The sequence below is a fragment of the Corvus hawaiiensis genome, chromosome 23 (genome assembly GCF_020740725.1).
Source record: "Corvus hawaiiensis isolate bCorHaw1 chromosome 23, bCorHaw1.pri.cur, whole genome shotgun sequence".
NCBI classification, from domain to species: Eukaryota; Metazoa; Chordata; class Aves; order Passeriformes; family Corvidae; genus Corvus; species Corvus hawaiiensis.
The window spans coordinates 7,730,389-7,756,999 of NC_063235.1; the positions used below are offsets into that span (position 1 = coordinate 7,730,389).

Here is a 26,611-nt window from a genome sequence, read left to right on the forward strand (position 1 = left end):
ACTTGTGTCTCCCCAAGCTGATGTGAGGGCTCAGTGGAGCCACAGACAGAATCTTGTTCCCTTCTTTGCATGAACATGTGCCACCATTTCCCAGTGTGGGGTGGGTTGGTGGGAGATGAGAGCTGTTACTTGCAGCACAGAAGTAATTCTTTATTCTTCTTTTCTTTGCAGCTGAAGAGGTGGATCACGCTCCAGGTGATGCCAGCATGGGGGTAGATGTTTTGGAATCAGGTGACACCACACCTCCAACAAAGAGGAAAAGCAAGTTCTCAAGCTTTGGCAAGATTTTCAAACCCTGGAAGTGGAGGAAAAAGAAAAGCAGTGACAAATTTAAGGAGACTTCAGAAGGTAAAGTAACAGGGGCTGTGTGGGTATCCCTTCCTCCATCCATCTGAGAAGGGCTTGCTGTCACAAGCCTGAGTCCTGCTGTGTTAAGAACCAAAATGAGACTTTGGTGATGGGTTGGCACCTGCAATCTCTCCAGAAATATCTTTCCATGGAGCTGTAGTTTCAGACAGATTAATTCCTTTCTTTCAAGGAAGCTCCCCAAGCAGCTGTGAGGAGGGAGGATTTGCTCCATGATCAGCAGTGCAGTGTGAAATGCAGGTCTGAACATGCAGTTCCTCCTCTCTCTTAATCCATGTAAAACCAGTGAAATTTGAAGCCCTTTTATTTCCTCAAGAGAATCTCTTTAAAAGAAAAAAAAAATCTTCTTGAACTTCAAGCTTCCCTTTTTCTGAGTGATTTTTTTCAATTTAATGTCAGTTTTAGAACGAAAGATTTCTATGCGAAAGCCAAGAGAGGAGCTGGTGAAAAGAGGGGTTCTGTTGGAAGAGCCTGAGCAGGGTGAGTCTGCAAACGAACTTCTCCTGTGTCTGTGTAGCTGATCCTTCCTCTGGCCTCCTCTGGCCAAACCTCACTCTTGGGAGACAAATTTAAGGGCTTTCTGCTAAAATGGTTCCTGTCTGGCTTACCCTTTTCAGTGCTCTCTCTTGTCTGTTTTCCCACCTGGGAGGAAGGCAGCCTGCTCAGGGAGGAAGTGCAGTGCCTATCTGGGACACCTTCCTGCAGGGAGGGAGGGCTCTGCTGTGGTCACTTCCCATCCTGTCCCTCTCTGTGTTCTGCTCCAGATCCCTTGTGCTGTCCTGCCAGCCTCTGCTGTCACACTGTCACTCATCATCTCCTGCTGTTCCAAATTGGAGAGGTGCTGCCCCTGGGGCTCAGTTTGGGAGAAGAATCACAAATGGATGAATTCTGAGCTGCTTGGGTAGGGGCATTTCTTCCAAGAGATGCTTCCTGGTATGGTGTCATAGTCACCACTAGGCTTATTAAAGTTTGTGGTGCTGTCTAAGAAGTCTTATCCCCTTTTCTTTCATCTTTGATGTCTCCAAGTTGGGATCATGCTGCCAAAATAAGTTGTCAGATCACCATCCAGTCACCTGGCTGGGATTTGTGTGATGTGGTCCAAGGGAGGGGGCAGGAAGGTGTGGGGAGATAGCAGCCCCCCCATCTCCCATGGGCGGGAGTGTGGCCCTTGGCTTAGAGCAACGTGTAGCTGCACCTCAGGACACACACTGCAGAGACAGTCTTGGCCTAGCACAAGTTTGATTCTAAGTGGAAAACTGGAGGTGAAGAAGTGGCCTTCAGACCAAACCACTGAAGGCAAAACTGAGAGAAAGTCTTAACACAGCTGTGCTGGAGTGATGCCATCGACACCTGCCTGAGGGTGTCAGTGCCTCACTGCAGAGCTCACCAGGTACAGAAGGGTGGGAGGTCACAGGGGTGAAACTGGAAGAGAGATCAAAGACTTTGGGTACCAAACTTCCAACTAGAAAGGGCAGAGGAGGCAGAGATCTTCCATGCTGTACAGGTGTAACAGAAGCCTGGCTAAGAAGTGGAATTTTCTTCTTTGAGACACCTGCTCTGGTTTTAGAAACGGAAGATGGGTATAATCTGGACAAAGTGCAAACCCCTGGCATGAGTGAGCAGTGTTGGCAGGAGGGGTAGATTAGAGGCGCATTATCTAAATCCCTCTGGGAGTTTAAGATACTTGGGCAGTCATAAGATGCAAGGGTGGGTTATTGTATTTGTTTGCAGTTTTAAAACCTGCTTGTACAAGGTCAGTTAATTTTCTTAGGTGAGTTCTTAGGGGGAAAGATGCTGGAAACCCTTTGAGATGAGGAAGAGAGGAGTAGAGGTGAAAGAGGTGTAAGTGGAGGAGAAGCGGGGAGAGGAGGCTTTGCTGTTCTTGGGGGGGGGGGGGCAGGGTCAGCAGGCTGTGGGCTCCAGGATGTGGGTACTGGGCTCAGAGTAAGGAAAGAAGGTGGCATTGGATTCTCTTGACCTTGAAGAAGGTCACTGGAGCTGAAGTTGAGAATAGTGAGGTGGTGTGAGAGGCCATCAGGAGCTGCAGCTCCCTGCCAGAGAAGTGCAGGCAAGGTTGAGTGGTAATGAAAGCTGGATCATACTGTTCCTGTCTCCCTTGCTGAAAACTCTGGATAACCAGAGGCAGTTGCTGCCATAAAAATCTCTGGCTTGTCCCTTGAGTTTCAGCCCTGGCTAGGGAGGAAACTCCCTCTTGTTGCTGTTGGTGCCTCCTGCATTTCAGGGAAGGGCAGTGAGTGAGTGAGGCAGCACCGTCTACCAGCTGCTCACAGGAGCCAAGGCTGTTTCTTGTGGAAAAGAAATCCTGGGAAGCTTCTGAATAACAGCAGGTTAGGGAAGGGGGGGTTAATACTTAGGAGAGGAAAGGTGAGGAGGGCAATGGAATAAATTATCAAAAATCAGAGCAGCAGAGTGTGCTGGGGTCTAGCACCTGGAGGGCCTGGGGTGCCACACACTTCAATTCCTTCAGAGACAGCAGACTGAACTGAAAAGGATTTTTAATCAAATGGGTGATATATTTATTTGAGTTTTCTTGAGTTGAGAATCAGTCAAAATGGGCAATTTCCCTTTATAGGTATATGCCAAGTCTTTTTTTGAGAGTAATACTATCAAAAATTTGTCCTGTCAGGGCAATTACAGAGAATGGTGGAGTATTTCCTCATGGGGATTAGGAGTTTAAGGACCCTCAAAAGCATGGGTTGGATTGGATGGGTTTTTTCCAAAAAGAGATCTTGCTTCTAACACTGGGAAACTCCATGCTAGAATTTGTAAAGCAGAAATAGTCAAAGTGAGCTACATCAAATTCTAGAGCTGTGTCATTACATCTGATTAAAACAAAGGTAAAGTGAGGAAATCTGCCTTACTGATGTTTTGGGTCGAGCAGTGGTTTTTGTGCCAAATTCAGGGTAGAAACAAGGAAAACAGAGGTGCTTCCACTAATCTGAAGACTTTATGAAAGTCTATTATTGCATGTGCAGTAGATGACTTGGCTCATGTTGGAATCTGCATTGCAACAGGGAGTTGGTGACTGCTCCGTGATGGAGGGTGGATACAAAAGCTGCTGGAGGTTTATGACTTCAGTTACAACTTCCCTGTGCTGCAGCACAGCACTGGGCACACTAATGTGAAACACAGGAGGAAGGGCAGGACAGGGAGAAGAAAAGCCCTTGATGGCATACAGTGCTGTGTGATTTACTCATTGATAATGACATCAAGGGCTCTGAGCTCCAGCTGTTTGGGTTGCTGTGCTGTCGTGTGCAGAAGGTGACTGAAGACCAGCTGTTTCAGAAGCCAGAGAGAAGCTGGTGTGGCTCCATGGTGGTTCAGTCAGCTCAGCCACCTCTCCTCTCTCCTGCCTTCTGAGTGTTTTCTCTTTGCTTCTCTCCTCCCGTCCCCTTGCAGACGGTGAAGAGCCAGAGAAGCTGAACCCACCTGCACTGAAGAACGGCCACACCATCCCCATTGGGGGCCCTGGGGTCTGTGACCTGCCCAGCCAGGAGGAAGAGGCCACAAAGCCATCCAGCCTTAGGAAGCCTGTTCCAGTGGAGGAACCAAAGAAGAGGCAAGGTAAGAAACCAGATGTGCGCAAAATCAGGGCTTCACATTCTCCTGGAATCAGTTTTGAATTCTCATCTGATCCTTCCCATCTTCACTAGGCCCTCCGGTGCCTTAAACTGAGCTGCCTCCCTTTGCAGGCTCCTCCAGCAGCCACCCTGGGCCCGAACTGGAACCACCTCAGGAGCCACATGTTCCCAGACAACCTCTACTTCCTCCAAAAAGACCTCCCTCCACTTCCCAGGAGGCGAACGAAGCACAGGCAAAGGATACAACGCCTGCCAGCAGCACTGCAAGAACTGCCCCCTTCAGCACAGCCCCCACAGCAGCAAAGACAGTCAATTCTGTAGCTGCCCCTTCCCCAGCCCCCAGGACTCTGCTCCCTGCTCCTGCCAGTGCCAACACTACTGTTCCCACCAGTACAACCAGCACAGCTCCTGCCAAACAGCCTCCCGTCCCTCCTCCCAAACCCGTCAACAGAAATAGCAACTCACTAATAGGTAAGTGACCCCATAAGCTGGTTTTTGTACCCTGAGATGTTCTGGAGCCACTGCTCCAAGACACTCTTCCCTTCATAAGGGAAGATTTTTAGTTGCGTCATGAATGTCTGACCATCTTTCCTGAAAACAGTCCAGTTTGGACTCAGATCTGCCAGTGTTTAGTGAGGACACACGTATTCTGGGAACATAGTAATTGCTGGAGTCTTCTGCCATGAGCTGTCCAATCTGTTCCCAACAGCTACCTGCAGGAAGGAATCCCTGCCTGCCTGTTCTCTGTCAAATCTAAGACAGTGTCTGAATGTTGATGCCTCACTGGGGGCTGGGATTCAGCTGGGATTGGAGAATGATGGATGAGGTTTTGCTTTGTGAGACTGTGGTTAGTGACGATTCCTTCTTTCAGCTGCTCTTGGAAAAAAAGAATGAAACCAACAAACAAACCCAAAAAATCCACATCACACCAAACAATGTCTGTCGTGGCTGTCACTGCCAGGCCATGTGGTTTCCACTTACAGCAGAGACCAGGAGCTGGCAGGGATAATTCAGACTTCCGTGGTTATACTCAGGCACCTCCTCTAAGATCTGTGGCTGGGCTATTGACATACGAGTCTTGTCCCATGGATAAATCAGCTCAACTGTAATTTGAACTGAATCCTGCAATTTAGAGAATTCAATGTTTTTATCTCTGTAACTTTTCTAAGCAGAAGATTTGGTGAGAGTTTCTTAAAGCTCATTTAGTCTCTGTTCTCTGTGGGAGTTCTGGGGATCTTAAAGATGCAACATTGAGAGTTGGGATGACTTCCATGCAGTGATGGCCTGTTGGCGTTTCAGGCAATTCTTGCACAGACACCTCCTACTCTTTGGACAGGGTTAGCAGAGGTTAGCACAGATCAGGAGGGAGGCTCCTGGGAAGCTCAGTCTGACAGGTCTGCACTGTTATCACAGAAACTGGAGGTGTTACCCAGGTGTGGTTTGAGAGGCAGTGCTGGATGTGCAAGTGCTGGATCTGAAGTAGCCTGGGCCACTGCTTTCAGTGTGGATGGATGGCTCTGCTCTGCTTGGGGCTCACCTTGTTCTGGCAGGTTTTGCAAGTGACCTTGGTATGGTGTTAACAATCCCTGTGTGTCAGACCAGCTTGATTAGCCTGACCATGCTTGATCACTCCATAAAATACTTTTTTGTTTTCTTTAAGCTGCTTGCACACAGTGCAGGTGGCATTTGAAATGCCCCAGCGCTAATTGCAGGAGGTACTTGTGGAACAAAAAAACGTGGCTGGAAACAGCAGTGTATCCAACATCTGTTCAGAGCCATCCTGCCTCTTCCCAACAGCATGGGCTGGGCTCAGAGCACCTGTGGAGTGTGCGGGGGAGGAGAGAACAGGCAGTTCTCTTTTGTCTCCTGGATAAGAAGGCAGATTTAGAGGAGGCTCCACAGGCCTCTGGTCCAGTAGGATGGAGCTGGAGCTGTGGTGTTGCTGTGTGAGCCTTGTGTTGTCACTGTGGATGAGTGGCAGGAGTGGAATTGGCTTTGTGAGCTCTCCACCCGTCTTTGATGCCTGCCCTGACTGCAGGGGTGTCCTTTTGTGCTGCTGTTACAGCCTGAGGCTGGGGAGGGTATTACGGTGCAGGTCACCCCTTTGTCTATCCCCTCAAGCAACAGCTGAAAATAAATCTCAGGAAATATTTGGGGAGTGGGAATTTAATCGGCATCAACTTGAACAAGCAAGGAGGGAACAGCGTGCTGTCTGCTTTCCCAAAGCTTGGTGGCACCCTCGGGGCTTGGTGCTTCCAGCAGGTTTCAGGGGCCACAGGCAACACAGCATGTGTGGGAGCACCAGGTCTACCCATGCTCGTATGTCACAAGGGCTGTGCCAGCCTGGAAATTGGGCCTGTTGCATTGGAGGGCAGCGGGCTGGCTCGGGAGGGTGCTTCAAGCACCACCCAGGCCCTTTCTTTCTTCCTTCTGCCAGCTCCTCGCTCCCTTTCAAATTCTGCTCTTATCCAGAGGTGCCTCAAGCCTGGTCCTGCCAGGCTTGGAGCACTGCTCAGGAGACACTGGAGTCCCTTGCCCGGGAGCTGAGGGCACTCTGTGTTTTGCACAATCTGGCCCTTAATCTACAAGGGGAAAGTCTAAAAATGCTAAACATCTCAAAAATGTGCCCACCTCTCTCCAGTTATGTGGCCTTATCTCTGAAAACTCTCCCACTTGCAGCACCCTCTTGTGGCGTCTGCGCCGTGGATTCCTCCAGCTCTATTCTGGAGACACCCATGTGTCACCATCACCCGCTCCAGGGAAATGTGCAGCAAAGCCTCTACCAGCCCCAGAAGCCATGGATACATGGATGTTAAAAGCTGAGAACTCCTAAAGCAAGAGCAGTCTTAACTGGTGCAATTTCCCTAGGAACAGAGGGGTTTGAAGATCCTGTGACTGCCCACTGCAGGCATTTTTCATGTCTCCATTTCTTTCTCTTTCCTCCATCAAGCAACAAATATTTAGACTAAATGGTTTTAGGTATTTTTGGAAGTTTTTCTAGGTACTTTGTAGTGGCAGATGAGTTTGTATGGGGCTTAAGGAACAGAGTTCAGAGGCAGTAAAGCAGAACCTCATCCTGAGGAGTTGCTGGCAGTGGGGTGTTCTTAGATTGGGTCTGATGGGGGAACAGTAGTGGGGGGAGCACACTGCTGCCTGCAGCTCTAAGCAAAAAATAAGACTTTAAGACTTTCTGAGAATTCCCAAGAAGTTCTTTAATGTGCAGGGGAGCCGTTAACACAACTGGAATCTGGGGTGTCCTGGATGTCTTGGATTCCTTTCATGCTGTAAATACAGCCATAAAGTGCCCATATAACTGCATTCCTAGGCAGGCTCCTGTGCTGTCATTCAAGGGCCGGTGCCATTCCTCTTTCTCTGAAGCAGCAGGATGCACAAACCTGTCTCAGCCTGCTTGTTTTTGGCTGCTCCCCCAAGTCTTACCTTTGCTGCAGGAAGGGCAAACTAGAGCCTTGCAACCTGGGTATTTCTGGTATGACATTCCAGTAAAAAACAGCAGAGACTGCTTAGTCCAAGGCTCTTGAGTGCATTGCTGTGCTTTTTCCACACTGGTGAAGGATATCTGGAAAAATACCCTGTTAAACATTGTGGCTTTTGTGGTTTTTATTTTCAGCTGAACTTTCCCAAGTAATGACCAGTGGTACAGCCTTATCCAAGCCTTCCCCTCCTCTCCCCCCTAAGAGAGGCCTCCTGCCTAACAACGTGTCAGAGGCTGTCACATCCAAGCCCCCAAATGACAGGACAGCGACAGTGAATCGCCCCGCACCGCTTCCACTGCACGTGACCTCAGCTTATCCACCACCCTCGCCGCCGCTGCCCACCCATGTACCCCCTGAACCTCCACGTGTGGCCCTGCCCACCTCCACCCCTATCCTAGACCCCCCGTGCTCTCTGGACCTGCCCAAGGAGACTCCTCCCCCTCCTGAAGACTTCAGGTCCGTGGAAGTGTCGAAGAGGACAGCAGAGCAAGGGTTTGGCGAACCCCACGTGCTGCCTCGCCTGCCCCAAATCCCACTGCACATTCGTATCCAGCAGGCTCTGGCCAGCCCTCTGCCTGTCACCCCACCTCCCGAGGGGTCCCACAGGGCTCACTCGCTGCTCTTTGAGAATGATGGCTTCGGAGAAGACAACAGCACCCTGGGCAGGACGAGGTCCCTGCCTGTCACCATTGAGATGCTCAAAGTGTGAGTATGTGTGCTGGCTCTCCCAACTCCTGCAGTGCTGTGGTGGTGGGGATGGCTCTGAGCAGGGCTTAGGTCTCTGCTGAAACCATTTTCCCTATTGGCCAAATCTGTGTTTCAGCCTCTTGAGAGCCAGAGCATCTTCCCCATGAAATTACCCCTGGGTTTGGGATTTTATTGCTCACAAAGGGAAATGAGTTCCAGATTATAAGCACAGGCTGATGCCAGGAATCCAGGCCTGGACTGTCTGTAACTGCACCAAGACCAAACAAGGTCCCAGATTCCATCCATCTGTGGCCTTCCTTAGCCTTTCATTTTGCTAAACATAAGTGGGAAAAGGACTGTCTTGTGTTATAGCAGAGCTGAATCTCCATGTCACGAAGTAGTGGGGTCAGAGGGCTGTTTGGTTCTGCAGAACCTGCCTCTGTCATTTCCTCGGCCAGAGCTCCCTGTGCTTTGAAAAGAGGGGACAGTGCAGAATCCTGTGGTGGCTCTTGCACCTCTGGTTTCTGGACTTCCCTGAAGAGAGATAAGGAGGTATTGATTTTAGGGATATTCCCCAGCCCCTGTGCCATGTGTTCATTCAGAGGTGTAATAGTGTGCTTCTTGTTAGTCCAGACGATGAGGAAGAGGAAGAAGATGACCAGGAAGAGGAGCAGAATTCAGGTCCTCGTGTGTATATTGGAGATGTGCCATCTGTCACAGTCATCCCCAAACTGGTACCCCAGGTCCTCCCGGAGGAGCAGGAAGGAGACGAAGGGATGAGCGACTCTGACTCGGAGGGGCCCATCCTGTATAAAGATGATGAGGATGAGGAAGAAGATGAAAGCCATAACAGTAAGGCTTTGACATTACAGCTGGCTTTTTTTATTACTCTGCTGAACTCATGCCTGGCAGCACTGAGATCTGGATCAAAGCACTGGTTCTTGGTTGCATGATGTAGCACATGTCCTCTGCCTCGCTTTTTCCAAGGCTCTGCAGCCAAACCTGCTGAGTGCACCCCTTCAGTTGCAGATGGCTTCTGTGCCAGCCTGTGCTGTCCCAGCCCTTCAGGTAGGACAGCATTAGGTGAGCATGTGGTGTTACACAAGAGTGCTGGCTGCTGCTGCTGTGCAGTGCAGAGCTTGGGAAGAGCAAGGAGAGAGGACAGCTCTCCCTCAGGGAGATCACAACTGCCAGGGGCACAGGGCTGGGACTGCTGTGGCAGGCTCGGCAGCCTTGAGCTGCATCCCGTTGCTCTCCCTCCCCACAGGCACGCTGGCCAACAAAGTGAAGAGGAAAGATACACTCGCTATAAAGCTGGGGAACACAACTGCGCCACAGGAGGAGAAGATCGTCTTCCCTCGGAAGAGCAAGGAGGAGTGGAACGAAATCCGTCACCAGATTGGGACAACGCTGATCAGGTACAGATAATGATGATGTTCAGCTGAGCTGCCGGCATAAGTGTCTGCGGGGTGGGACTGGGCAAAGTTGGTCCCTTGTCCAAGCAGCTTGTGCTGGAATAGGGTGGGTGGTTGGGCACAGCAGCTGGAGCAGGGCTGGGAGGTTGAGTGTTGCTGTTCCTCCTCTGTTGGAAAGGTTGGGAGTTCCTCCTGGAGCTGGAACTATATCCCAAACCTGGGAGGGGAAGATCTCAAGGATTACAGACATGTAAAACACAGATGGTGTAGAAAGGTGTGGATGGATGCAGGGTGGGTGCTGGTGGTGGATGAAGCTGGGGCTGGTGACAGTCCAGGCTCTGCTGAGCTCCCTGCAAAGCTGCTTCTGAGCTGGAGAGCCCTTCCCAAAGCTTGCCAGTGGCCAAGCAGCTGTTTGAGAAAAGCAGAGTGTAAAACAGGGTAGCAGTGGTCCTCAGTGGTGAGTGAGGAGTGTGGAGGAGGCTGTCTAATGCACTGAAACCAGGCAGTTTTATCCTTCATCTGCTACTGATGAGTGACCAGATACAACATTCTGCACTTGTCACACTTTTCTTCAGGCGACTGAGTCAGAGACCGACTGCAGAAGAACTGGAACAGAGGAACATTCTTCAGCGTGAGTAGCCTTTAACATCTTGCCTTTAACATCTTACTTTATCAGGTGGGGATGGTTTTAAATTGAAAGAGATTTAGATTAGATGTTAGGAAGAAATCCTTCCCTGTAAGGGTGGTGAGGTCCTTGGGACAGGTTTCCCAGAGAAGCTGTGGCTGCCCCATCCCTGCAAGTGTCCAAGGCCAGGTTGGATGGAGTTTGGAGCAACCTGGGATAGTGGTAGGTGTCCCTGCCCATGGCAGGGGGTGGAACAGGGTGATCATTGAGGTCTCTTCCAACCAAACCCATTCTGGGATCATATGATAATGGACAGAATAGCAGTCCCATGCCTGCCAGGGAAGAGTGTGTGGGCTGGTTCAGACTCTGCTGTTACACAGCAAGAACTGTTAAAGGTGTTTTTGTTTGGGCTGGACTTTCATTTGTGTTCCAGACATTACAGCGTTGCCTTGCATGATCTCAAAAGCCGCAGTGCATCACAAAGTCAGGACTGTTTCTCTTGGCCATATCTTGTTCTGGAAAAGTTTTAAATAAACATCTCGAGGAAATGGGAATGTCAGTTCAGGAAGTTTCCATTTAAAATATTTATCCGTGCTGTTATTTTCTTTTAAACTATAATAGCCTTGGGAAGGAGTGAGCTGCACAGTGGCTTGGATGTATTTTGGCGATATGGCCATTAATCTTGGACATGAGAATGACTCACTGGTGCTGTGTAAGGGGCATATTTGCCCCTGCCAGTTCAGGAGGTGACACAGGATATTGAGTTGTATTGCACTCTCTGCCTGTCCTAAGCCTTTAGATCTGTAGATAATCTGATCCAGCTCAATACTCTCCTTTGTTCAAGCCTAGAAAGCACTTTTCAAAGCCTGATGCTTACATGAAAAATGGGGTTTTTTTTTTTTCCCCTTGGCAGCAAAAAATGAAGCTGACCGTCAAGCTGAGAAGCGCGAGATCAAGCGCCGGCTCACCAGAAAGGTACTGCTGGCTCCCACGGTGACGGCCACCTGGCAGGGCTGCTGGGCATGGTGGCAATGACCACGCTGTAGGTACTGTGCTGTGGGGGAGGTCACAGGGCTCTTGTGTAAGTGTCCCCAGTGCCCTCGGAGTGCAGTGACTTTGGAATGTGGACTGTCACCCACGGTGAGCCGTTGGCACGAGGGCCATGTTTGTTAGTGACAGATCTGAGCTGGCAGAAAGTGTAACAAGCGAGATGAGAACTAAATTTGGCACCTGACACTTGAAAGGTTTGCTGGCCTGGCTGCTTTAACACAGCTCTTCAGCAGCCACGACTTCACACCAGGCTCCCTAAAATCCATTTCTAAAGTAACAGCAGTGTGGGAGCTGAGCAGAGTAACAGCTGCTTGTCACTGTTACGACCAAGTTGCTTGTGATTGTTACTCATGGCTGGGAAAAGCTTCCCCGGGGCCTGTGGGTGTGAAGCGTGAGTATTGCCCTTGCTGAAGCTGTGTTTAGGGGTGTCACGCAGGGCTCACCCTTGTAGTGGCTGTTCCCAAACCCCTCACTGTCCTTCTCTACGGCAGTGTGGCCCAGATTGCGCCCTAGCCTGGCTTTGTGATCCAAATGGGAGTATCCAGTCTGTAAGAGGTTTACCTATTCCTTTGCAGGCTGCGAGCAGGATCTGGTAGTGTCTGTGGTTAAGGCCCAGTGAGGGAACTGGTTTCAGTTTTGCTTAGTCCTGGATCTGCTTTGTGGACAATGCTCAGGCTAACCTCCTTTGTTTTTGCTGGTGTTTAGCTTAGCCAAAGGCCTACAGTGGCAGAGCTGCAGGCCAGGAAGATCCTGAGGTTTAATGAATATGTGGAAGTAACAGATGCTCAAGACTATGACCGACGAGCAGATAAGCCGTGGACAAAGCTGACACCAGCTGACAAGGTAACTGAGAGTGTCCTGTCCCCAGATGGCAAGGAGAGCCAGACCAGGGTGTCCCATGCAAAAAGGTGTGAGCCAAGGAGATTTGCTCTGTTCCTCCGGCTTCACCTCTTCATCTTTCCCTCTGCCACCCCACCAGTGTCCCTTCACCTGCATGCGCTGTCCCAGCTCTGCTTCCTGCTGCCTCATGGCAAGGTGGAGCCCAGGTGGGCACAGTCTGAAGGCCAGCATGCCTTCTGTCTCAGCTTCTGAGTGATGTAAGAATCATAAAATCACGGAATTAAGGTTAAGGTTGGAAAAGCCCTTGAAGATCATGGAGTCCAACTGTTTACCCAGCACCACCATGATCACCACTAAGCCATGTCCCCACGTGCCCCATCTGCGCATTTTTGAACGCTTCCAGGGATGGTGATTCTACCACAGCCCTTTCCATGAAGAAATTTTTCCTAAAAAGGGCAAACTAGAGCCATCTAAACTTCTGTGGCTCAACTTGAGGCTGTTTCCCCTTGTCCTGTCACTTGTTACCTGGGAGAAGCAACTGACCCCCACCTGTCTTGACCTTCCTGTCAGGGAGTTGTAGAGAGCAGGAAGGTCCTCTGGAGCCTCCTTTTCTCCAGGCTGAGCCCCCCCAGCTCAGCCACTCCTGCTACTCCAGCCCCTTCCCCAGCCGCATTCCCTTTTCTGGACACACCAAGGATACTGGGTGTTGGTCATAGCAATGCAGTTCCGTTCCAGCTCAAGAAGCTGGCAGGGAGCCATCTGTCCTTGTCCTCCCCAGCCCCCTCTGGGGACTGCCCAGCCCTTATCGTGGAGGGGCAGATTAAATTCAGCTTGGTGTTAATGGACTCGGAAAGCTGGAGTGGCTGCTGCAATATGAGCCCTTCCTTTACAAAAAAATCTCCCTCTTTGTGCAGGCGGCCATCAGGAAAGAGCTGAATGAGTTTAAGAGCTGTGAAATGGAAGTGCATGAGGAGAGCAAGCAGTTCACCAGGTGAGAATGTGCTACTTAAGAGTTTCAGTCTTGTTGGAGCTGTCAGAGCTGTGCTGCAAGGACAGTGCTCAGGGGCAAAACACTAAAACCTTAGAAGAATTATTTGTGCGGCAGTTGGAGATTGAATGCCCCTTTTTGTCTCGGTCCTGGGGGGTGACTGAAGCAGTAGCTTCACAACAACAAAGCGGGTTGTTTTTCCTTCAACTGGGGCTTCCATCCACTGGTCAGAGTGACCAGTGGCAGGTTTGAGGTGTGTCTGAAACCAGTGTGAAGCTGCAGCTGGAGTGAGCTTTTCTGGGGCTAGAGAGCTGCAGCCACAGCCATGAAACACCTTGCTAATGAGTTACCTTGGATGTTATCTGTGTAGTCACCTCTGGATCATGGCCCAAGTGATTCTTTTTCTTCCAGCTCTATGTGGCAAAGTTGAGTGCAGAGCACAGGAGGTGAAATTGTTTGATGTTAACAGCTTCCCTGAGGGCTGAGAGTTCTGAGACAATTCAATTTACTCTCTTTGGCCATCTGTAGTGCCCAAGTAACCATTTAACCTGAGTTCCAAGGATAACACTCAGATTTTTCACTTGGCTTTCAGGTACCATCGACCTTAATATTCCAAGGAGGGAGCAAGAAACCGGGAGGCCTGGAAGTACTCTGCATTCCTGTCCTAGGCAGTACAGTGAGGGTGGAACCTCGGCTCTTCCAAGATTTGCCTTCCAAACATATCTGGAAAAGGGCTTTCGGCCGGGGAAGGGGAATCCTGTCTGAATGTAGCATTTCACTGGAACAAACACATCTCTCATGCCATCAGGCTGGAACTGACACTATACCTCGTGTGGCTCAGCAATATGGCTCTGCCAGGAGACTGTGCCCAGGGGAACGACCCCTTCCTTCCCCAGTTGTACAGACTTGTCTTGGGAGTGCAATTCCTCATTTCCTTCTCCTTTCCATGAGGAAGGGAGAAAAAAAAAAAAGGCAGCTCTAGTGTTGGGAAGCTGAGGAGAGCGTGTGCTCGGAAGCACGTGTGTGTATATTAGCTATGTACAGAGAACCCTGGCAGACAACTGACATGGGACTCGTTATTTTGGGGGGAGGGTTTGCTTGTTTCTGTCATGTCCTTAATGCCCTGAATCACTACTGACCAACAGTTTGTTGTCCTGGAAGGGAATTGTATAGATATTAACATATGCTGCATCTTTTTGTAAAAAAAAAAAAAAAAAAAAAAGAAAAACAATAGATGTATAAAACATTTGCTCTGCACTCTCTCACACTTGCTGTGATCTTAATAACAGATCTTGAGATATCTAGGCTTGTTTAACAAATTACAGAACCAGGAAAAATGACTGTTGCCTTTAAAAAGCTTTTTAATTTGAGAAAACTGTGTGAGAGTAGTCAGTCCTTTTTATTGTGGCTTTCTCTCAGATCTTTTTTACTCTCCCAAATCAGGGTTGAAGCTTGCCTTTTTCTCATTTTTACAGCTAAACCTACTGGAAACTTGAAAATTTCACTGTGTGGGTTGAAAGGAGGGGAAGAATAGGTTTAAGAAGTGACCTTAAAAAGATGGTATTTCTCTTCTGAGAGAAAAATTCGTCCTAAATGTGGGTTTTAAAAAAAAAATCTGGTATGGGCCACTGCTGTATTATACACCAAACCGAAACCATGTGAGCATGCCACTGGGGTGGGAGAGGGGGGAAGGGAGAGAAGAACTTTGCCTTGTTCATAGACCAGTGTGGCAACATGCGGGCCCTGGCCCGGCGCCCCCTGGGGGCTCTTCCCTCGCAGCATCCCCTGTTCAGCCGCCATTACATTGTATATCAGTCTCCTCAGCAACAGATTTTAATTATTAAATAAAAGTATTTTAGATCTTTTTTTTTTTTTTTAAACCCTGCTCGTGTGTGGTCGTGTCCTATCAACTGATCTCAGTAGGGCCGGGACCAGCGGCTCCTGAGGGGGTGGGGGGCGGATCAGCCATGGCGCCACCCCCCCTGAGGCCGCGGCTTTTCGCGCCTTTCCCACTGCGCGTGCGCCAACCGCCCTGCCATCCAGTGCGCAGGCGCTGCTGGCCCCGCCCCTTTCGCCGCGCGTTAGCCCCGGCGCGCATGCCCATAGAAGGTTTGGCCCCGCCCCTTACCCGGCAGCGCACGCGCACTTTGGCACCGCCCCGCGCTCTATAAATACCGCCGCGCGGCGCAGCCGGGCCTCTTTCTCCCTGAGGAGCGCTGGAGCTGGTAAGTGTAGCTCACTCGACTTGAACCCTTTTTACCCCTTAGCTTGCTGCGGCGTGAGGTTCTAGTGGCCGCGCAGCGCGGCGCTGTCGGAGGATGCCCGCTGCATCCCCCTTTTAACGCAAAAAATATGCTGTGGGTTACACGTGGCTGTGGGCTTTGCGGGGTCACCCCACGCCATCTCAGCCGCCCCCACAGCCGTTCGCTTTTCCTGCAGGTTCCACCAAAGCCTGTTTGTTTGCCTTGGTTCGCCCAGCTCGATCCACCGTGAGTATCCGTTGTGTGGCCACGCCGTATGGTCGGCGGAGCGGGGACGCATGAGGGCTTGGCGGTCGAGGTGGTTATAAACTATTTTAAACAAGGTCCGACGTGGATATCCGGAGAAGTCGCTCTCTCTCGGCTCTGTCCGTGTGGCGCACGGGAGCGCAGGCCCTCGGGCCCATGACGTACAGTCCCCTTCCACGACGTTGGAAAACAAGCCGGGCCCCGAGCCTGCAGCCTGCATATTCCTACTGCTTCTCTGAGCCCTTGGGCCGTGACAGAGGAGACAAACCATGCAGGAAACACTGACGCGCGGGGTGGGACGGGGGACACGTGCGGAGCGGGGAGGGAGACTGAAAAGGAGAAGCTCCTGAGCAAATCCTTAAAGTACCTTTTTTTTTTATATTTCCAGTCCCAAAATTGAAAATTTGAGCGGAGCAGGATTTTTGAAGGTAATAACTGCGTTTAAAATGTAATATTGTGTGTAGTTTCACTCTTTTCTTTAAAACTAAACACTTCAAATAAGTTAAATCTGCAATTCGAAGATGCTTATAAAAAAGTTGAATCGGCTTTCAGTGATACTACTCCAGATAATATAGGTGATCTTTAAAGAGGAAAAAAAACTGGTCATGAATCTTAGCACAAAGAAAAAAAAACTTGCTGGAGATAGGGCTTTAAGTTGAATAAAGTTATTCATTTGTTTAATGTAGGATGTGAGAAAATAATTTAAAAAAAAAATCTTTCTTTTCTAAGATACTGCAGAAACTGCTGGGACAAAATGACAAAGAAAAATGCGCCTTTAGTGGGAGAGGGTGAGTATATTAAAAGAGTCTGCCCAAATGAGGTGGCTGCCTAAGTCCTGTTGGTGCGCTGTGTGTAATCAAAATTAGTCACAGGGATCAAAACGGGATGGAACCAGGGGTTACGTGAATGTAGTGGCCTTTCAAAGCTTGTGTTGGGAACACGAGAAACTGCTGTGTGTGTCCGTGCTCCCTTGGTGGGATGTGCACTCCTGGATTTTTTGGAGCAGGGCCTGGAGTTGAGTACGTTGTTGGTAAGCTGCATGGGAAGGAAAGCCAATCCATGGGATGTGGGATTGGTTGAAAGGCACCTGGAAAGTCAAGGGCAGACTTGGGGTTGGCTGGCCCAGCAAGAACTAGCTGCTTTTGGGGTGCTTGAAACTGGGGATGCATGGGAAGGGGGATAAAGGCATGTGTTCTCCTGTGGACTAACTTGACAACCTTCCCATCTGTTCGACCTCGTGGGGCCAGGATGTTACAGGGGAGGTGATACTGAAAGTGGATGGGTTATAGGACGTGGGTGGGAGCAGCAGTTCGTATTCAAGCCCTGAAATACAGCCGTACTCTTCTGTTGGTATCTAAATCCGTATCTGGCTACAGTAGACAACTCAATAAACTGAATTTGCTTTGGCTTGGTGTGTGTTTTTGGTGAGTGATTGGAATATTACGAAAAACTTCATGCTCCTGGTGGTGCCTCTTCCTTGTGTAGCAGTGTGATTCTTGTGTGCCGCTGACCCATCTCAAAGAAATGAAGGGTGTAGAAATGCACTGTGACGCTCTGGGCTGTACTGGGAGCAGAACCTACCTTCAGGTTTGGGTTATGTCATGGCACAAAACCCTTCATGTTCTCTAAAGTGAGAAGGGTTAATGAAGTCTGCTGGGGTGTGGCTTGGGGAGGAAGCAGGGCGAGGGATCACACATCCCTTGTTGGCACCTTTTTGTAAGGGGAGTGATGCTGATGGGTGGGTTTGTGGGAGGTTCTGGTGTGAATTGGGTGAAATGGGTACTGGCAGTTGACGGGATGTCCTGTCCTTGACCGTAAAATTCCCCAGGGACAGGATCAAGGGATGCATGTGTATCTGCTCATCAAAAAAGTCCCAACACAAACCTGGGATAAACACACTATGGTTGTGCCTCTCCTGGAAGGTTTTCCAATCACCTGGGATGTGGGTGACCCCTTGGGATCAGGGTCTGTAAATAAGCAGATGAGGCTGGTGTATCAACCAAAATACAAATAGGAGCTTGATTTTATGAGTAAATTAGGGCCATTATGGCCAAATGCGATCCTCTGGTCTGGACCGTCCTGGGGGCTGGATTTACATGTTAGCTGGAGCAGAATTAATCAGTGGAATAAGGGCGATTCATCCCGTGCAATGAAGGGCAAACTCGGAAGTTAACTGACCTCCAGTTAATCCAAGAAGTTCAGTCTGGTTCCTGTTTCAAGAGGAAATGGATTTTCCACATTAAGCAGCAGCAGATTTCTGGAAAAGGTGGGAGCTCAGACTTGCTGGATTGCAGTAGTCTGTTATCATCATTCTGTGTGTTAAATTGCCATTTTTTTGCAGCAGCTCTGTTCCATCACGGCTGGCTGCGGCCTTACAGGCTGGAGGCACCTCCGGATGTTAAAAGCAGCAGGGCAAGTTACTGACACGGATTTATTGCCCGGGGGCCAGCGTTCTGGCCAAGGGTGGCACCTGTCAGCCCTGCCCTGTGTTGCCTGTCCTGTCTTTCTGTCCCGTTGTTCTGCATTAGCTGTCCTGTGTCCCTGTTCCATCCTGCCTCGCCTGTTCTGTCCCGCCCTGTCCTCCTGTCCCGCCCTGTCCTCCTGTCCCGCCCTGTCCCTCTTGTCCCTCCTGTCCCTCCTGTCCCGCCCTGTCCTCCTGTCCCTCCTGTCCCGCCCTGTCCTCCTGTCCCGCCCTGTCCTCCTGTCCCGCCCTGTCCTCCTGTCCTGCCCTGTCCTCCTGTCCCTCCTGTCCCTCCTGTCCCTCCTGTCCCGCCCTGTCCCTCCTGTCCCGCCCTGTCCCGCCTGTCCCGCCCTGTCCCTCCTGTCCCTCCTGTCCCTCCTGTCCCTCCTGTCCCTCCTGTCCCTCCTGTCCTCCTGTCCCTCCTGTCCCGCCCTGTCCCTCCTGTCCCTCCTGTCCCTCCTGTCCTCCTGTCCCGCCTGTCCTCCTGTCCGCCTGTCCTCCTGTCCCGCCCTGTCCTCCTGTCCCTCCTGTCTCGCCCTGTCCTCCTGTCCCTCCTGTCCCTCCTGTCCCGCCCTGTCCTCCTGTCCCTCCTGTCCTCCTGTCCCGCCTGTCCCTCCTGTCCCTCCTGTCCCTCCTGTCCTGCCCTGTCCCGCCCTGTCCTCCTGTCCCGCCCTGTCCCTCCTGTCCCGCCCTGTCCTCCTGTCCCGCCCTGTCCCGCCCTGTCCCGCCCTGTCCCTCCTGTCCCTCCTGTCCCTCCTGTCCCTCCTGTCCCGCCCTGTCCCGCCCTGTCCCGCCCTGTCCCTCCTGTCCCTCCTGTCCCTCCTGTCCCTCCTGTCCCTCCTGTCCCGCCCTGTCCTCCTGTCCCGCCCTGTCCTCCTGTCCCGCCCTGTCCTCCTGTCCTGCCCTGTCCTCCTGTCCCTCCTGTCCCTCCTGTCCCGCCCTGTCCCTCCTGTCCCGCCCTGTCCCGCCTGTCCCGCCCTGTCCCTCCTGTCCCTCCTGTCCCTCCTGTCCCTCCTGTCCCTCCTGTCCTCCTGTCCCTCCTGTCCCGCCCTGTCCCTCCTGTCCCTCCTGTCCCTCCTGTCCTCCTGTCCCGCCTGTCCTCCTGTCCGCCTGTCCTCCTGTCCCGCCCTGTCCTCCTGTCCCTCCTGTCTCGCCCTGTCCTCCTGTCCCTCCTGTCCCTCCTGTCCCGCCCTGTCCTCCTGTCCCTCCTGTCCTCCTGTCCCGCCTGTCCCTCCTGTCCCTCCTGTCCCTCCTGTCCTGCCCTGTCCCGCCCTGTCCTCCTGTCCCGCCCTGTCCCTCCTGTCCCGCCCTGTCCTCCTGTCCCGCCCTGTCCCGCCCTGTCCCGCCCTGTCCCTCCTGTCCCTCCTGTCCCTCCTGTCCCTCCTGTCCCGCCCTGTCCCGCCCTGTCCCTCCTGTCCCGCCCTGTCCCGCCCTGTCCCTCCTGTCCCTTCTGTCCCTTCTGTCCCTCCTGTCCCTCCTGTCCCGCCCTGTCCCGCCCTGTCCCGCCCTGTCCCTCCTGTCCCGCCTGTCCCGCCTGTCCCGCCTGTCCCTCCTGTCCCTCCTGTCCCGCCTGTCCCGCCCTGTCCCTCCTGTCCTCCTGTCCCTCCTGTCCTCCTGTCCCTCCTGTCCCTCCTGTCCCTCCTGTCCCGCCCTGTCCCTCCTGTCCCTCCTGTCCCGCCCTGTCCCGCCCTGTCCCTCCTGTCCCTCCTGTCCCTGCTGCTCCTCCTGCCCCTCCTTGTGCCTCCTGCCCCTCCTGTCCCTCCTGCCCTCCTGTCCCTCCTGTCCCTCCTGTCCTCCTGTCCCCCTGTCCCTCCTGTCCCTCCTGTCCCTCCTGTCCCTCCTGTCCCTCCTGTCCCTCTGTCCCGCCCTGTCCCTCCTGTCCTCCTGTCCTCCTGTCCCTCCTGTCCCGCCCTGTCCCGCCCTGTCCCTCCTGTCCCTGCTGCTCCTCCTGCCCCTCCTTGTGCCTCCTGCCCCTCCTGTCCCTCCTGCCCTCCTGTCCCTCCTGTCCCTCCTGTCCTCCTGTCCCTCCTGTCCCTCCTGTCCCGCCCTGTCCCTCCTGTCCTTCCTGTCCTCCTGTCCTCCTGTCCTCCTGTCCCCCTGTCCCTCCTGTCCCTCCTGTCCCTCCTGTCCCGCCCTGTCCCGCCTGTCCCGCCTGTCCCTCCTGTCCTCCTGTCCCGCCTGTCCCGCCTGTCCCGCCTGTCCCTCCTGTCCCTCCTGTCCTCCTGTCCTCCTGTCCCTCCTGTCCCTCCTGTCCCGCCCTGTCCCGCCTGTCCCCCTGTCCCGCCCTGTCCTCCTGTCCCGCCCTGTCCCGCCTGTCCCCCTGTCCCGCCCTGTCCTGTCCTCCTGTCCCGCCCTGTCCTCCTGTCCCTCCTGTCCCTCCTGTCCCTCCTGTCCCTCCTGTCCTCCTGTCCCGCCCTGTCCCTCCTGTCCCTCCTGTCCCCCTGTCCCTCCTGTCCCGCCCTGTCCCTCCTGTCCCCCTGTCCCTCCTGTCCCCCTGTCCCTCCTGTCCCTCCTGTCCCTCCTGTCCCCCTGTCCCTCCTGTCCCGCCCTGTCCCTCCTGTCCCGCCCTGTCCCTCCTGTCCCCCTGTCCCTCCTGTCCCCCTGTCCCTCCTGTCCCTCCTGTCCCTCCTGTCCCCCTGTCCCTCCTGTCCCCCTGTCCCGCCCTACCTGCGGGGAGGAGTGACCTGGCCGGGGGGCCGCCGGCCGGCAGGGGGCGCTGCGCCACGCGGAGCCCTTGCGCGCGCCCCCGCGCATGCGCAGAGCGGAGCGTGGCGGCGCTGGCGGGCGGTGAGGGAGCGCGGCGGGGTCGGCTCGGGAAAGCGGCGGGAGGGATCGGCCGGACTGGGGGGAGGGCGATGAGGACACGGACGCGGGCGCGGCGGTCCCGGCGAGCCCCGGGCCGCCCTCGGCGCAGCCGAGCGGCCCGCAGAGACAGCTGCAGGCGGCGGGAGAAGCGGCCGGTCGGAGCCGCGGCCTGTGCGGCCCCACGTGAGGCGGCGCCGCGGGGAATTCGAACGGCGGGAAGGGGCGGGGGGCGGTGCTCGGGCCATGTGGAACGGGGAGTGCGGACGCGGCTCGGCTCGGATTCTTCCCTTTCCTTTCCCCCTTTTCCCTCTTCTCCTTTCTTTTTCCCTTCCCTCTCGCTTGCCTGGACCTGAAATCTGGAGGGGTTCACGTCCGCATGAGGTAGGGAGCATGGATGAAACAAGGGAAAACTTTCCATTTTCCCAGAGTAGGAGCAGGGATCGATGTTTAAATACCAACTCAGTCACCACTCCGTCAGGTGGTTTTTTAACGTGCGAGGGGACACCCCAAACAGTGACAGCCCAGTGGGTGACTCCTGACAGGCTCTTTTTGGTGTTTAGATTCCAAGATGCCGGGGAAACGCAGTGCAAAAAACCCGGTGCCAGAAGAAGAGTCTCCTGAGAGGAAGAAGGTTAAAGGTAGGAAAAAGCCTTGGGAATTTTCCTTCCACTTTCCCAGGGGTGATCTTTACCAGGAATCTTGTACCCCCACATGTTCTTTCTCCCCCTCCCACCCCACAGTCAGCCACCCATCACACTGCTCACAGCCTGGGCTGGTGCTGACACTGGGCCAGGGTAATGTCGGCCAGCTGGGCCTGGGTGAGGACATCATGGAGAGGAAGAAGCCAGCTCTGGTCACGCTGCCGGAGATGGTGGTGCAGGTGGAAGCTGGAGGGATGCACACGGTGTGCCTCAGCCAGACAGGAAAGGTGAGTGCAGGGAGTTCTGGGGTGTGTTCTGGAGCAGGGGGTCGGAATCACTGCTCTGCCTACATCTTGTTCCAGCTCTGGGAGTGAGCATAGTCTCACATGGATCACAAAATTTTAGGGGGTCAAAAGGAGGACCTGAAGGGAACCTGCAAGAGAATTGGAGAGGGACTTTGGACAAGAGCATGGAGTGACAGGACAAGGGGGAATGGCTTTACACTGGCAGAGAATAGATGGGCGACACTGCCATTTTAGGTGCAATATTGGGAAGAAATTCTTCCTTGTGAGGGTTGTGAGGCCCTGGCACAGAGAAGCTGTGGCTGCCCTATCCCTGGAAGCGTACCAGGCCAGGTTGGATGGTGTTTCAAGCAACCTGGTCTAGTGGAAGGTATACCTGGCAGGGGATGGACTGAGATGAGCTTTAAGGTCCCTTCCAACCCAAACCATTCTATGATAATTTAGTCTGGTGAGTCTCTGTCCCCTTACTTCATACTCAGCCTGTTGCCCCCCTGGGCCCCATCCTGACCACTTGCACTCTATCTGCAGATCTACACCTTTGGCTGCAACGATGAAGGTGCCCTGGGACGTGACACCTCGGCTGAAGGGTCTGAGACCTCTCCAGGGCCGGTGGAGCTACAGGAGAAGGTGGTGCAGGTGTCAGCAGGGGACAGCCACACGGCCGCGCTGACTGAGGATGGCAGGGTCTTTGTCTGGGGCTCCTTCCGGGTACGCTGATTCCTCAGATGCTGGAAGCTCCACTGGTGGCTGCTGCTCCTGTGGTTCATCCCTGTGTCTCTCTCCCCTCAGGATAACAATGGAGTGATTGGCTTGCTGGAGCCCATGAAGACAAGCTCCATTCCTCTGTTGCTCCAGCTCGAGGCACCTGTTGTAAAAATAGTTTCAGGTGAGCAAGGCTCTGGGGTGTGCAGGGTCAGGCAGGTACACAAGGCTGTTGCAACCCTTGAGGAAGGGCCAGAAGATCCATGACCTTTTCCTCCCCCTTGACTTGCTCAGAGCCCAGTACAAGGATGTACTTGCTCATCTCTGACTCTCCAGAGAACAGACCTTTTAGTCCAAACAGATGTTTTAGCCCTACCGGATTCACATACTGAGTTAATATTTGACCAGTCTGATGTGGAATGCCTTCCAAGAGTGGCCTGAACTGTGACCCCGTGGGGCCAGAGCACTTGCCCTCTAATGAGGCCTGGGGAGGCTGAGCACAGCAGCCAGGGAGCTTGTCCAGGGCCCAGGGGAAGTTGGGGCACACCTGTGTCCTTACACCTTCCCAGAAAAACTGCTTTGAATTCCTGGGAATTGGGAAGAGGGAGATCCTGGAGTTTTAGGTGGTGGCACAATTGGTGTCAGGGTATCCGGTGCAGTAAACCCCGCAAGCTGGGACAACTGGGGTTTACCTGTGGGATCTCAGCCCCCAGGGCTTGCTGAAGACTTCTCCCTCATTTCCCTTTCCTTCGTCTCCCAGGGAATGACCACTTGGTGATGCTGACAGTGGACGGCGACCTGTTCACGTGCGGCTGCGGCGAACAGGGCCAGCTGGGCAGAGTGCCAGCATTCTTTGCCAACCGAGGAGGACGAAAAGGGCTGCGTGAGTTAGATTTGGTTCTCTGAGGTGCATCCTTTGGCTCTAGTTCTGCCCTTTGCAGAGGAACAAAGGGACCCAGTCCCTGATGCTCATGTGTAATCAGTGATGTAAACGCAGTGAGCCAGATCCTTAGACGCAGGGAGAGGGTGTAAATCCTTAGTCCTTGTATAACACCTTGTCTTCTGCTCCCAGAGCGGCTGCTGGTACCCCAGCTTGTCCCTGTCAGAGGCAAAGGGAGAAGAGGCAAAATGCGCTTCCAGGACGCTTTCTGTGGGGCGTATTTCACCTTCGCCGTCACGCGTGAGGGACACATCTATGGATTTGGCCTCTCCAACTACCACCAGCTGGGTGAGCTTCACCTGTGTCCCTTCAGATTTCCTGCCAGTCTAGTGCTGCCCTGGTCTGGTGGGGAAAGCTGCTGGGGTGCCCCAAATTCTAAACACTAGACACACTGGAGCTGGAAATGGGGCTGGAGGGGCTATATTGGTCTCTGGCAGGGTGAGCCCCAGGGTGGATGGCTCAGTGCCGAAGCTTGGCCTGGGCTGTCCGTGCCCGTGGACCTGATCCGCCCGGGTTTGTGCGTCCCACCCTGCAGGGACCCAGGACACCGAGCCCTGCTTCTCCCCGCAGAACCTCACGTGCTTCAAGAACTCCACCAAGTCTTGGGTTGGGTTCTCTGGCGGGCAGCACCACACAGTCTGCGTAGACTCCGAGGGTGAGTAACAGTGTGACAGGTGGGCTGGGAGTCACACAGAGCAGGATGGGGAGATCCCATGGCTCTCATCCTGGCCAAGGAGCTGTTGGGATTAGGGTGATGTGCTGGAGCCCTCCAAGCCTTCAGTGTTCAAGGCAACAAGGCAGCAAAGGGAAGCTGACTACAGGAACCTCAACTCAGTTGTGAACTCTGCTCTTGCACCTATCCACGTTATTGATTTTGGGGAGCTCAAGGGTCTCTATCCCACCCTCCCCCTTCTGGTTGGGTCTCAGGGTGTGGTATGGAGGAGTGATACTCCTTCAGGACTCGGGCCTGGGAAGAGGGTCCAGCTGTGGCCCTGCTGCAGCTTCTGCCCCCCTCAAGTCACCTCTCCCATGTATCCACTGTGCTCCAGGTAAAGCCTACAGCCTGGGCAGGGCGGAGTATGGCCGGCTGGGCCTTGGGACAGGGGCAGAGGAGAAGAGTACACCCACCGTTATCCCGGAGCTCCCCAGCATCACCTCGGTGGCCTGCGGAGCGTCAGTCGGTTATGCTGTCAGCACTGATGGTGAGTGCCCGGGTTTGGGAATACTGACTTCTGTACCTTCCTCACCCCTCATCCCTCCATCCAGCCCTGCAAAGCGTCACCACACACTGCCAGCGGGGTTGGGACTGGAGCCAGGTCCTGGTGCTGATCACCTGGGGGCAGCTGGGCAGTGGCCGCTCAGATGTGTTTGTGGGCCTGTGGCAACAGCGTTGGTCATGTGGTGTTAACCAGGAGGGGGTTGGTGGCCTGACAGTGTCTTCTCTGACTCTGCTGATGGCAGACCTCTGTGCTCTGGGGCTGCATTTGCCTGTGTGCAGTGTCTGCAGGAAGGAAGGTTTGGAGTGGGCTGTGGGTTTAGTTCTCTCCCCAAAAAGGATAAAAGTGCCTTGGCTCTGTGATGGAACATCTGTTGGAGTTGCAAGTCCTCCTCCTCTTCCTCTTGCTTGTGTTTCTGACACACAGAAACTCACTGCCTGGGTGCGAGGTCCCCTTGGGTGCTGGCTCCCCTTCCCATTCCCACAATGCTTCCCATTGTGCATCCACTTGGAACTCAAAACTTGCTTCAACTCTGTTGCAGGACGAGCGTTTGCCTGGGGAATGGGCACTAACTACCAGCTGGGCACTGGGGAGGAGGATGATGTCTGGAGCCCCGTGGAGATGACGGGGAAGCAGCTGGAGAACCGGCGGGTACTGGCTGTGTCCAGCGGTGGGCAGCACACCGTGCTGCTGGTCAGTGACAAGGAGCAGAGCTGATGAAGCCACGCCGCAGCCAAGCCCAGCAGGATCACAGCATCCCCAGACCCCCCACAACTTCTGCCTGGCTTGGGAGCCGATTTCCTGGGGAGGGCAGGAGGCTCGTGGAGCTGGGCCCAGCAGCACATGCGTGGCTGGAACAGGGGTGCCCATGGGTTCTCCCTGCAAGCGTTTGTCTGTTTTCCTGTGGTTCTGGGTGCTCTGTCGGCTCCCCGGGTCAGCTTGGTCCTAAACTGATCCCAGTTCTGTGCCTGGATGGATTTCCACTTCTTGTCTGGTTTTTTAACATTTCCCGGCCCAGCAAAGCCAAGGGTCTTGTTCTTCACTCTGCAATCAGGTTTGGGTATCAGTCTCCCTGAGGTCCCACTGTTCCCCAGACGTGGATGCTCCTCCACCCCCTTGACCTAAGTATCTTACACCTCTCTGGCCTGGATTTGTCTGCTGCCGCCCCCCCAAACCCCTCTGAGCCCATTCCAAGGGCATCTCAGTCCAACGGGAATGTTCCCAGGGAGCTCTATCTAATCCAGAACTTGTGGCTGCTGCGGGGATATTCTGCCTGATGAGGAAGAATGCTGCTGGTTGATGCCTAGCACACTGTGACTGCTGGAAAAGGGAAGGGAGGCTCCTGCCTCCCATCCATCAAGTATCTTAGCTGACCCCCCTCCCCCCAGGCAGTGAGGCCAGGAGCAGGTTCCTCACTCCCCATGGCCTGGAGCAGCCATCTCCAGCACTGCTTTTTGCAGTCCTGGACAATCCTTCTTTCCCATTGCCTTTGGAAACCCAACCAAATCCATCCCACGGGTGGGAACACTGTTACTTTAATTTTTTTCTCTTTCGCTTGCTGAGGAAGGAGCTTCATTTGCTGTTAGGGCCTTGCTGAGCAGACAAAGACCTCAGCTATGCATGGAGTCGCTGGAAACAACAGGACAACTCCTCCCCGTCGCCTCCCTGATCCAACTGGTCTTGCTTCCTGCGCCCAGCCTGCCCCATCCTCTCCTTACAGGAGGTGCCTTCCAGGTGCCTGGAGTGAGGAGGGGTCTGTGAAGAGCTAAATTATAGCAATAGGAGGTGGGGGTTGTGGCTGCGGAGGGGGGGGGTCTGGGATTGTACAATGGTTCAGAAGGGGTTGGATTTTTTAAAAAAGAAAATGTATTTTGGTTGATAAATCAAGGCAGAAAGGACAGAAAACTCATCTTTTAACATTTGGAATAAACTGAGTTTTGATAAACCCAGGCTTTTCCTGTGCTTTGGA

At 53.5% G+C, this 26,611-nt stretch overlaps 2 protein-coding genes and 1 non-coding gene across 9 annotated transcripts in view; all 3 read left to right on the forward strand.

The window, feature by feature from the left end:
• Positions 1-16,981, forward strand: part of PHACTR4 (phosphatase and actin regulator 4) — a 67,025-nt gene extending 50,044 nt beyond the window's left edge. For all 4 annotated transcript variants that reach the window (XM_048326897.1, XM_048326898.1, XM_048326899.1 and 1 more), the window contains 15 exons: positions 172-348; positions 766-846; positions 3,787-3,951; positions 4,080-4,439; positions 7,597-8,167; positions 8,778-9,001; positions 9,417-9,567; positions 10,140-10,195; positions 11,103-11,164; positions 11,945-12,082; positions 12,994-13,070; positions 13,660-15,292; positions 15,507-15,556; positions 15,963-16,002; positions 16,304-16,981. In XM_048326897.1, the coding sequence (XP_048182854.1) occupies positions 172-348; positions 766-846; positions 3,787-3,951; positions 4,080-4,439; positions 7,597-8,167; positions 8,778-9,001; positions 9,417-9,567; positions 10,140-10,195; positions 11,103-11,164; positions 11,945-12,082; positions 12,994-13,070; positions 13,660-13,675 (2,078 nt within the window). In that variant the 3' untranslated portion in view covers positions 13,676-15,292; positions 15,507-15,556; positions 15,963-16,002; positions 16,304-16,981. The remainder of the gene's footprint in view (positions 1-171; positions 349-765; positions 847-3,786; positions 3,952-4,079; positions 4,440-7,596; positions 8,168-8,777; positions 9,002-9,416; positions 9,568-10,139; positions 10,196-11,102; positions 11,165-11,944; positions 12,083-12,993; positions 13,071-13,659; positions 15,293-15,506; positions 15,557-15,962; positions 16,003-16,303) is intronic.
• Positions 15,654-15,858, forward strand: LOC125337555. Its single transcript, XR_007208088.1, has one exon. It is a non-coding gene; the product is annotated as a small nucleolar RNA SNORA73 family (small nucleolar RNA).
• On the forward strand, positions 15,973-26,587 carry RCC1 (regulator of chromosome condensation 1). 4 transcript variants are annotated; one of them, XM_048326900.1, is made up of 11 exons: positions 15,973-16,002; positions 16,304-16,362; positions 21,401-21,478; positions 21,581-21,768; positions 22,312-22,491; positions 22,573-22,669; positions 23,246-23,368; positions 23,558-23,713; positions 23,961-24,080; positions 24,475-24,627; positions 25,184-26,587. In XM_048326900.1, the coding sequence occupies exons 2-11, from the start codon at positions 16,329-16,331 to the stop codon at positions 25,357-25,359; spliced, it is 1,305 nt and encodes a 434-aa protein (XP_048182857.1). In that variant the 5' UTR covers positions 15,973-16,002; positions 16,304-16,328; the 3' UTR covers positions 25,360-26,587. The 4 variants fall into 4 exon arrangements, with proteins under 4 accessions (XP_048182857.1, XP_048182858.1, XP_048182861.1 ...); XM_048326901.1 differs by lacking the exon at positions 15,973-16,002 and having other exon boundaries at positions 16,009-16,362; XM_048326904.1 differs by lacking the exons at positions 15,973-16,002; positions 16,304-16,362 and adding an exon at positions 20,731-20,822.
• The last annotated feature ends 24 nt before the right edge of the window (positions 26,588-26,611 follow it).

Bases quoted from the DNA above. Each gene is read 5' to 3' on its own strand.
- RCC1 (XM_048326900.1), top strand. From the start codon at position 16,329: ATGACAAAGAAAAATGCGCCTTTAGTGGGAGAGG. The intron at 21,479-21,580 runs GTAGGAAAAAGC...CCCACCCCACAG, and splicing joins TGAGAGGAAGAAGGTTAAAG to TCAGCCACCCATCACACTGC. The intron at 22,670-23,245 runs GTGAGCAAGGCT...TTCGTCTCCCAG, and splicing joins TGTTGTAAAAATAGTTTCAG to GGAATGACCACTTGGTGATG.